The sequence below is a fragment of the Helianthus annuus genome, chromosome 6 (genome assembly GCF_002127325.2).
Source record: "Helianthus annuus cultivar XRQ/B chromosome 6, HanXRQr2.0-SUNRISE, whole genome shotgun sequence".
Classification (NCBI taxonomy): domain Eukaryota; kingdom Viridiplantae; phylum Streptophyta; class Magnoliopsida; order Asterales; family Asteraceae; genus Helianthus; species Helianthus annuus.
This window is the reverse complement of record NC_035438.2, coordinates 7,920,374-7,930,960: the sequence shown is the minus strand read 5'-3', so window position 1 is coordinate 7,930,960 and position 10,587 is coordinate 7,920,374. Positions and strand designations below refer to the sequence as shown.

Here is a 10,587-nt window from a genome sequence, read left to right as displayed (position 1 = left end):
GTAGTGCAGCAGGGGTATAATTGTAAACGTAGCAGGTATGCTTGATTTTTGAACAGGTTTGATTTTTTGAATATAGAACACATTGAACAGCCAAACATTGAAGGTTTGATACATGGTCAGGTTTGAACAGGTTTGATTTTTTAGTATACTTATAGGTTTCAGATTTTTTATTATAGAATCATAGAACAGGTTCTGATTTTTTAGTATAGAAACATATAACAGGTTTCTGATTTTGGCGGGAAGGGTTTGAACAGGTTTGATTTTTGGAAGTTGCAGGGGGTAATGTTGTGTCTTAACACAAGGTACAGGGGGTAATAACAAAGGACAAATTAGTAATTTACCAGTAGGGGGTAATTGTGCGACATAACAGGAATGTTGGGGGGTAAAATGGAGGGGTAATATAGTCATTTCAAGTTATAGTTAACAGATTTGTTAACAACTTTGACGCCGGGGGGTAAAGTTGCGACATAACAGCAAACGTTGGGGGGTAAAATTGCAATTATTTCCTTAGGGGGTAGACATGCCAATTGCCCTAAACCCTAGGGGGTACACTTGCAGTTTACTCTATTTTTTGGGTATCTTAAAATACCCATCCCTCATGCATTATAATATAGTATAGATAGGCGACGGAAGCGTGTACACAGTTTTAATGAGATTAAAATATCCCGTCAATGATCCAATTGCAATTCGTTTAAACAATTAACACAACCATAAGGTGTTCTAGTAAAATGTACCTCTTAACGAAAAACCGAAGAACACACAATGAACTGACAAATATCATGCTAATTGACGTGTTAACAAACAACTCAGAGTTCCCAAATCAATACCTTCAAAACAAACTCATGAAAAACCCGAAGCACACGAACCAATAAATGTCTCCCATTGAACTGGTTCACAAAAGCGCTTATGGTTAACCGGTTCCAACAAATATTAACTCTTCAATAATAATGTGTCATTTCTCTTTCCAATTAAGTACTTGAAGTCCAAAATGCTAAATTATATATAACAATAACAATTCCTAAGACATCCAAACTTAAAGAAGTTCGTAATTATGGAAATATTTATTGGATTTAAAAATCAAGCTTATATTTATATTTATATAATATAAATTTGCAACATTTTGTTGCATTAGTGTTTGTACATTAAGCTTTATGAATGGTTTAATTAATTAGGCAAATTATTTATGAATTGATGGTTGTATCATATGCTTTGTGAATTTTTTGTTTTTTTTATTAATTTAGTTTTTTTACTTTTAACCATTGTACTTTTTATCTTTTATAATTTAACATAAAGCTTTTTACTTTCGACTTTGACCCTATGCTTTTCATTTTTATAAACTTTTTATTTTACATTTCGGTCTAAATTTTGCGAATTAACATGTTTCAATGTGCGTGTGTGTTTCAACGTTTTTACGTCTACTTTTTCCGTTTATCGGCCCTGTTGTAACGCACGGGTCCTCGATTGACTTAGTTATTTTTTTATGTTTTACGTTTCACATTAACACGCTATACCGGCCATGCGTGGTTCAGCGTTTTATAAGTCTACTTTTCGTTATTTTTTGTTTTACGAGTTTTTCCGATGTTGGTGGTTACTAACAGGGGTATGACATTGATGTTATTTAGCACGGTTTTACCCCGCCGCAACGCGGGGTAATTAATACTAGTTTATTATTAAATTGGTTAGTTTTAAAATGTTGGGCTCCAGCTACGATGGACCATAAAAGCCGACCCAAACCTGGCCCGAGTCTGACAACCAAACCATAAGGATGAGGTGAATCTTTGACTGAATTTTGACCCTTAATATCGACATAAATATACTTTTTGAACTATAGTTGGTATGAGAATCCACACTTACAGTAAACTAAATTGCTCTAATTTTGATCCGTTTAGGCTGAAAAACAAATTGAAAAGCCACATTCTTTCACAAAGTAAAATATGATCTTAATAACCATTTACAACGGTTAATGTCAGTTATATATGTTAAAATACTAGAAATAATAGATTGTAGATATGAATTCGATCTCTATTTTATATAATGAAAATTACTAGACTGGGTTTTTTTTTTACAAACCATGATAGACGTATTAAATGAAAAACAACCCAGCTAATAACCCGCGAATCTTTAACTGCTAAGAACAAAAAACTAAACCTTCAATCAGGGCCGGCCTAGCAGGGATGCAACCGCATAGAGCCCAAAATTTTGGGGGCACAAACACAAAAAAATCTTCATTTATATACATGTAATATACGCCAATGACACGATGATACTCCAGTGATCCGTTGGTGATCCAAATTTATCATTTAGAAAATGTATATATATACAGTCCCAAAAGAAGGGTTAGTCCAGCAGTTTGAAAAGTGCCCAATTTCTTTAACAAATCAAGTTAGGCCCCTTTAGCCAGTGAGGCTTGCGACTCGTGGTAGAAGGAAAACTTTCTAGATTTTTGGATAGGAGAAGGTCGGGTTTAATCCCCGTAATGTGTAACATTTAGCCATTAAAAAAAACAAGTTAGTTCTCTTTAACATCTAATAAATCAAGTTAGGCTTCTTTAGTTCTTTTAAAGGCCCACTTTTGTCAATAAATTAAATATATAAGTGTATATCTATGGGCCTATTTATTTATCTACTCGCACTGAAATCGAATTCTGAAGGAAGGCCTTGCCTTAAACTTCTATATGTTTAAATAACGCTAATCGGTTAATTTGATGGTTAGTTAATCAACCTAAGATTCACAATTGACAATGATCTTATAGTTTTGACGATGAAATAGGCTCACTTTCCTTAACACATAAATATATAAGTTCATATTTATGGGCCTATTTTTTCTGCTCGTTTTAGTTATACATACTTGTTTAAGTTGCATTTAGTTATAACATCATTAATACTTAAAAAATATATGGTACTTGACATAATATCACTGATAGCATAAATTGAATAATTTTTCTGAATCATAAAGTTATTGATAAGTTAAACACTAAACTTAATAGAATATTAATTAGAGAGGATTAGAAAATAATATCTTTGAATTAAATTCAAATTTTAAGTATTAAACTAAAAGATGAAAGTTAAATAAAAGTATTAAGATGTAACTTAAGCTATTAAAGATTAAATACAAAATAAAAGGGTAGATTGAAATATCAATAAACCATACAGAACTTTAAATTATTAAATATAAATATTCAAGCTTCTTAATAACATAAAATATTAAAATATATCCATCCAACAAATGTATAAATGGTACTTTTAAGACATAAGTCGACATAAGATATTTGAAAATACAAAATACACAACAATCATATGCAAATTGTAGCAACAAGTCAAGGTGTTGTAACTTCTGAAAAGTTAGACCCAGCCCAACAAAATATTAAGTGGGCCAGAGTATTCTTTACTTTTGGGCTACAACTATTGAACTACATACCAACTAAGCAACCATATGCAACTATCCGTATCAGCACATTCTGTCACCATTTTTTTCTAGTTTTAGATATAACCATTTTAAAATATTCTGCTGAATGTCACAAGAAGTATTTCGAACAGAAAGGTAAAAACTTAATATCTATTTTTTAAAATAAAAAAAAAACCTAAAAATTAAACCAAGAAATGTAGTTTCCAACATTTGGGCATAAATGTAATTTCCCTAAGGAAGGCAATTGCAAATAACAAAATATTTGAGATAGCAATATAACAAAAGTGAATTTTCAAGTTCTTAAATCATTCAATCAAGGACAAGTATCTCACACTAGAACGCTAATATCACCAAATTTTAGATATGTATTATCTCCAATGAAAACTCTTTTGGAAGATCCAACATTGTTTTGATTTCAGTATTTGTTTTGATGATCCAACATCATCCCCAATTTCTAGTTCTTCCAATTCTATATCATCTTGTTGATTAACAAACAAAATATCAGCTATAGATACGCGGTTTTGACACAAATTGACCATAGATATAGATCTTCTGACCTCTCGTTCATCTTCATCTTCTCTAATGTCAATTATTTCATCGCGGCTTCCTAAATCACTAGGAACACTCCTTGACACAACCACGTTGGGTCGAGGTGGTTGTGGTGGTGGCGGTGGTGGTGGTGGAGGAGGAGGAGGAGGCGGCGGCAATATATCCAACATGGCATTGGCACAACTTACATTAGCTCTACATAATGGACAATTTGTGTGATTTGCAAGCCAAGTATCAATGCAATGAACGTGAAAGGCATGACTACACTTTGGCAAAAGCCTAAGCTTCTCATCTTCTTGAAATTCTCCTAAACAAACCGGGCAATCCGTCCCCGAAATCAATCCACTTCCTTTTTGATACTTGCATACCCTAATTGAATTGATCATAACCTCATCCAAACCCTTACCTTGAACATGCCAAGGCCCAAGATTAAAAGGATCATCATCCATGTTAAAATCATCTTCATCCATTTCCAAATCCGGAGTTTCTTGAATTTGAAGCCCTCTTTGTCTGAAAGACTCAGACGAATCATTATTTACGCTACACAATCTAGAGATTATAACATAGTAACTAACCAAAAGGCACACACTCCCGAAAACACCAATGATTGTGATCACAAGAGGCGAGAGGCCGGAAGCACCACCTGAATTATCACCAGAAGGTGGTGGAGGAGGAGAAAGAAAACCGGCATAGTTACACCATTGCGGACAATATATGCTGCAAATTTGTTGAGAACAATCTTGATTGTTCATATAAGGCACCCATGGTGTTGGACTATCCACAGACCCCATAATTCACAAACTTAGAATCTACAAATAATTGTATAACATGTAAACCCTAAGAGAATACCATGCAAACGAAAAACTCCAAGAAAAACAACATTTAGGATGATGTATTAATATCAACTTTAACTTCAAGACACTTCTAAGTTATGCAACTATAGTGACACAAAGCAGAAAAAAAAAAGATGGGTTTCGAAGAAAAACAAAATAGAAGTGATTGAATTAATCTTGATCAAATGTTAGAATGGAGTCTCACATCAACCATTTAAAAAAGAGAATAAAAGGATTGAAATATCAAGGAAGAAGACATTCTTAGTTGGAAAGTGGGTTAAAGTAAAGATGTGCTTTTGATGTGGGGATATATGGAGGTGACTTTTTCCCTTCAAGTTAATTCTCTTTTCCTTTAAATTTCTTGTTGCTCTTCTTTTTGTCTAAATTTATATTATCAACTTCATACCAAAAAATGTCGAAATGTTGATTAAAGTTGGTGTTTTTGTGAGTGATGTTGTTGGTGCCTTGGTGGGGTATCTATCAAAGCAATAGAAAGCAATTTGTTACTTTCATTTGTTAAATGGTTCTTTGTTAAAGAAATTGTGATAAAGGCAATATATATGATCAATAGTTTATTCACTTACTGAATAATGACTTATTACATGCATTTAACTCTATTGAATAATGACTTATTACATGCATTTAACTCTTTCAATGGACATGAAACACAATGTGAATAACGAGTGTCGTAATGAATCAAATCGAATTCCCGTCACGTCCAAGTAATTCCAGAAGTTTTGGTTCTCAAATGCGGATAGTCTAAAACTTTTAGAAATTTCACAAGTTGTCATTATAGTGTATTAGTTTTTTAGTAAAAAAAATATTGTTATGTACGTTACATTTGACATAACTGCTATCATATATATATATATTGTGAAATATATCAAATTTTACATATACTGTTATCATATATTGGGTTAAATTTAATTCTCTTTCAGTACAAATTTAACTTTCAAAACTTATATATATTATATATCTGATTACTGTCATAATAGTTAAGCAGTTATTAATTTCATAAGTATATATTTATTTATGATATATCAACTACAACAAAATGTATTAAATTTGAGATGAACCATTATATGTATCATAGGCTTTGACAAGTCTAATGCAACAAAAGAGAATCTTGAAGTCACAAAAATATAGTTCAATAAATATTATAAATGACACATGTGTTATTATTCTAGGTATTATCAACTTGTTTTTTTTTTTTTTTTTTTTTTTGTCTTTTTTTTTTGGACTTTCGCCTATTAAATAATGATATTAAACATTATTAAAACTTAAAATATATTTTTGGATATTTAATATAAAGTAAATTTCAGATACTTATTATTTAATTATAGATAGTTATTGTATTATTAACTAAGTGAATATATTATGAAGCTAATTATAAATAATTGTAATTTATGACTTTAATTAATTATCAATTTTGACAAAATTATTTTGTATTATAAATATTTATTACATATCTTGTTTCTATTATGCTATCTTATAATCAAGTGGACTCCAACATAATCGATAAAAAATTACATATTTCAATAAAAAAATATGTGAATAATTTTAGTTTTGTACATAAAAGCTTATGTTGAAGTCTTTAAATATCATGAAGTCCAAACCTATCTTTGTTAAAATATTAAAAAAAAAACAATGATAATGATTTTTTTTATGAGTGAATTCTAAAAACAATATTAAATATTTAATATGGTTCAAAGTTTTGAATGGTAAAAATACAATATGACAAATAATAAAAAAAATGGGTGGTGACGACGGGCCAATGGATTGCTCCATTTACCTGACTTGGGCTGACACCACACAAGCCCAACAGATAAGGCCCAAAGATAACCTTACTTCCCCATTAAGGTTTCCTTCATATGAATATAAGCGGGAAACGAGGATTCAGAAAGGGCAGGAAGCATTTAATGTCCGATGTGAAGAGCATCTTGGCTGGCATTGTACTTCTCCAGCCGGAACATTAAATGAAGCTGCTAATCTAACCGTTAGGGGTCAGACACGTGTCTGAGCCCCTCGAAGACTTCCTAAATCCGTCGGATCATCTTAACAAAATATCTCACATGAGAGATAAGAACTCGAGGTTATATAAGAGCCAAAGAAGACAATCACAAGGCAGATCGGAGGTATCACATTAAAAGCTCCCTCATTTACTCCTCCCTCATTTATTCCGACCAATATTCTTATACATTAAACACACACATACATTTATTGGATTCACACCTTAGAGGAAACATTCCGGTGATCACACTCATCGGAATAGACTCCTCACACTCTCCGGCAAGTTTACTTACTCTCACGCCGGAGCTTGGTCACGGATCCCCCTCCTGGGGCCCTCCGTGACGAGGCTAACGGTTTATTCTTTTGTAGCAACAGAGACGGGGATATCTGGACGTCAGCGAAGATCCATTGAACGTCAGCTGGGATTTGGGTATTCGACATTGGCGCCATCCGTGGGATAACAGCCTGACTGGTGTCTCCACACTGAACTCCGACGTCAAAGATAACCCGTTTCAAAAACAGCAACATGGCTACTCCACCCGGCTCACGTACCATCCAAACGGTACAAAACGACCATGACAAAGTAACAGTGGAAGACATAACTCATGAGGAAGAGAATGAGAATCAAGTGGAAATTTTGGAAAGAGAGGAACCCATCACTCCATATTTCGTAGCCATGCACAGGGAAAAGTTAAAAAAGTGTCTTGAAGATTTAGAAAGACGAGATAAGCTCGACAGCCTCAGGGCCAGGCTGTCCTTCGATACACCCTCCAACCAAGAAGGGGTGGACCCACAGAACAAAAGCAGTGGTAGTGACCCACTCGAAACGTTCATGACGGCCCTCAGACAGATGTCCTTGGAGGAGAGGGAGGATCTCATAACGGGAAAGCAACCAAAAGGGAAAGAAAAAAAAAGGAAAGCCAAAGCGATGATGGTCTGGATCAGCCCTACCTCCCTAGAGACTTGGCTGAAATTTCGAAGTTCACCAGAAGGATTGCTGAAGCACCCATGCCCCCTAAGAAAAGGCTACCTCCAAACTTTGACAGGTATGACGGGACTAGAGATCCCGAGGACCATCTTCATGCCTTCAGGGGTGCAGGACAACTGAGGTGGTGGCCCATGCCGGTTTGGTGCCTCATGTTTGTGCAGACCCTGACGGAGGGGGCTAGGCTCTGGTTTGACAGCCTTCCCCCCGACGGGATCGATAGCTACGAAGAGTTGAGTGAAAAATTTCTGAGAAACTTTGGTCAGCAGAGGAAAGTGGTCAAGAACCCAAACGAGATTCTGCACATAAGACAGAGGGATGATGAGCGAATTGACCAGTACATGGAGAGGTTTGTCAAGGAAAGCATGAATATCAAGGACGTCCCAGAGGTCATGAAGATCGGCAGTTTCATTAACAGGTTAAAACATGCACAACTGTGCGAGAAGCTGGGGGAGGAATTCCCACATTCCTTTGACAACCTCATGGACAGATTCAGAGCCTTTGTTAGGGGCAAGGACACAGTTAGCAAAGCCAAGGAGATGGAGACCCCACCCTGAAGGCTCGCCACGGCTGCAAAGCCTCCCGAAAAAGGTACACCTTACTCAAGAAAACCTGCTTTTGATAGAATGCTGCACGATAGAACAAGGCCCTCGTACTCCCCATATAGGCCTCGGGGAAGAGGCCCATCCCCTACCCAGACAGCTTCACCCCTCTCACCAAAAGCCCAAGTGAAATACTGGCCACTGAGAGGGTGAAGGGCTCCTTCCTAAGGCCACCACCCATAAAACCCGGGCCAAAGGCACAACCAAATGAGTACTGTGACTTCCACAAAGGGTTTGGCCATAAAATTGATGATTGCATGTATCTGAAAAGAGAAATAGAGGCCGCGGTGAAAACGGGAAAACTGACCCATTTGGTTAAAGAAATAAAGGAAGGAGGGGGGATCGCAAAGGGAAAGATGTGAAGGAGCCTGGAAGGGCAGATGTTGACATGATTAGAAGGAGGGATGAACTTGATACCACCAGAAGTGTAAAGGCCAGAATTATGGGCTCCCCGAACCACATGAAAGCTTCCATCTTGATGTCATACCTAGAGGAAAGCGAAGTACAATGACTCCCTCTAAACATCTCAGCCATAATAGCTGGTCACAAGGTGTCCAGAATACATGTAGACGGGGGATCTGGAGTTGAGGTAATATATAAGCATTGTTTCCTCAGATTTGACAGAGATGTAAGAGATCGGCTCGAGGAGGACTCCATCCCTTTAGTAGGTTTCAACAATAGTGTGTCACACCCCCTAGGAAAGATCAGGCGCTCCCATTCACAGTCGGGGTAGGGGATCGAGTCCGGACTATAAACCTAACTTTCACAATAGTCCGAGCTCCCTCAAAGTACAATGCAATCCTGGGAAGACCTGGGATTGGGGACCTACAAGCACAAGCATCGACCCCACACGAAGCCTTAGTGTTCCAGACGCCAAAAGCTTGGCTTGAGTGAAATCTGCATACGAAGTAATTTCCTCCGTGTCTGAGGGGGAGACATCTGAGAAGCCCCATAAGAAGGGGATCAAGGAGTGGGTCCTTTGTGATAGATTCTCGGAACAGACGGTCAAAGTAGGAAGTCACCTGAGTGACAAGTGCAAGAGTGCTCTCAAGGAGTTACTACTCCTCAACATAGATGTATTCGCATTTCAACATGGAGATATGACAAGAATCCCAAGAAGCTTAACCGAGCACCGACTCAATACATACACCTGGGCAAAGCCAGTTAAATAGAAAAAGCGGAGCATGGGCCCTAGCAAAAGGAGGGCCGCCTGTGAAGAAACCAGGAAACTGCTCAGAGCCGGAATAGTCAGAGAAGTGAAGTACCCATCCTGGGTTGCAAACCCGGTTATGGTTCAGAAGAAAGACGGGGGATGGAGGATGTGCATCGACTTTCAGGATCTGAACAAAGCATGCCCCAAGGACTGCTACCCCCTTCCAGAGATAGACGTCCAGGTGGACTCCTTATCTCAATATCCCCTGAAGTGCTTCCTAGATGCCTACAAAGGCTATCATCAGATACAAATGTCAATAGAAGATAAGGAAAAGACCGCCTTCATCACAGATGAGGGGACATTTTGTTATACCAAAATGCCCTTCGGCCTCAAAAATGCTGGGGCCACCTATCAAAGGTACATGAATACCCTCTTCAGAGAACAACGGGGACGAAACCTGGAGGTATACGTCGATGACATCGTTATCAAGAGTCTGACCGAGATGGCCATGATAGATGATATAGCTAAAACTATCCATACCATGCAAGACGTTAATATGAAGCTAAACCCTGGGAAGTGCTGTTTTAGGGTAGAAGAAGGGAATTTCCTGTGGGTGGTGGTCACAAAGGGTGGAATCAAAGCTAACCCGGAAAAAACTCAAGTTGTGGCTGAAATGCGGTCCCCCAGATCCTTAAAAGACATCCAGCAGCTGAACGGAAGGCTAATTGCCTTAAACCGCTTTTTGTCAAAAGTGGCAGACAGGACCCTCCCCTTCATGAAGGTGCTGAAGGACTGCCTTCAAACGGACAAATTTAAGTGGACCTCTGAGGCAGAAACCGCTTTTCAAGAAATGAAGTCCTACATCTGCAAACTCCCAACCCTAGCCACCCCAGTACCCGGGGAACATCTACTCTTGTATCTATCGGCCTCGAAAACAACCATAAGTGCGGTCATGATGGTGGAACGGGAGGGAAAGCAGATACCAATATATTTCATCAGCAGAACCCTCAAGGGCCCCGAGGAACGCTATATGCCCCTAGAGAAACTGGC

The 10,587-nt window shown here is 37.4% G+C and overlaps 2 protein-coding genes across 2 annotated transcripts; one reads left to right on the top strand and one right to left on the bottom strand.

Moving 5' to 3' along the window:
* Positions 1–3,666: 3,666 nt before the first annotated feature.
* LOC110864563 (RING-H2 finger protein ATL52) lies at positions 3,667–5,083 on the bottom strand. Its single transcript, XM_022113663.2, has one exon. The coding sequence runs from the start codon at positions 4,743–4,745 to the stop codon at positions 3,774–3,776; it is 972 nt and encodes a 323-aa protein (XP_021969355.1). The 5' UTR covers positions 4,746–5,083; the 3' UTR covers positions 3,667–3,773.
* Positions 5,084–7,916: 2,833 nt separating this feature from the next.
* LOC110944331 lies at positions 7,917–8,339 on the top strand. Its single transcript, XM_022185991.1, has one exon. The coding sequence runs from the start codon at positions 7,917–7,919 to the stop codon at positions 8,337–8,339; it is 423 nt and encodes a 140-aa protein (XP_022041683.1).
* Positions 8,340–10,587: the final 2,248 nt, after the last annotated feature.

What these genes read in the sequence shown, in the direction of transcription:
- LOC110944331 (XM_022185991.1), top strand. Translation starts at nt 7,917, where the DNA reads ATGCCGGTTTGGTGCCTCATGTTTGTGCAGACCCTGACGGAGGGGGCT.
- LOC110864563 (XM_022113663.2), bottom strand. Translation starts at nt 4,745, where the DNA reads ATGGGGTCTGTGGATAGTCCAACACCATGGGTGCCTTATATGAACAAT.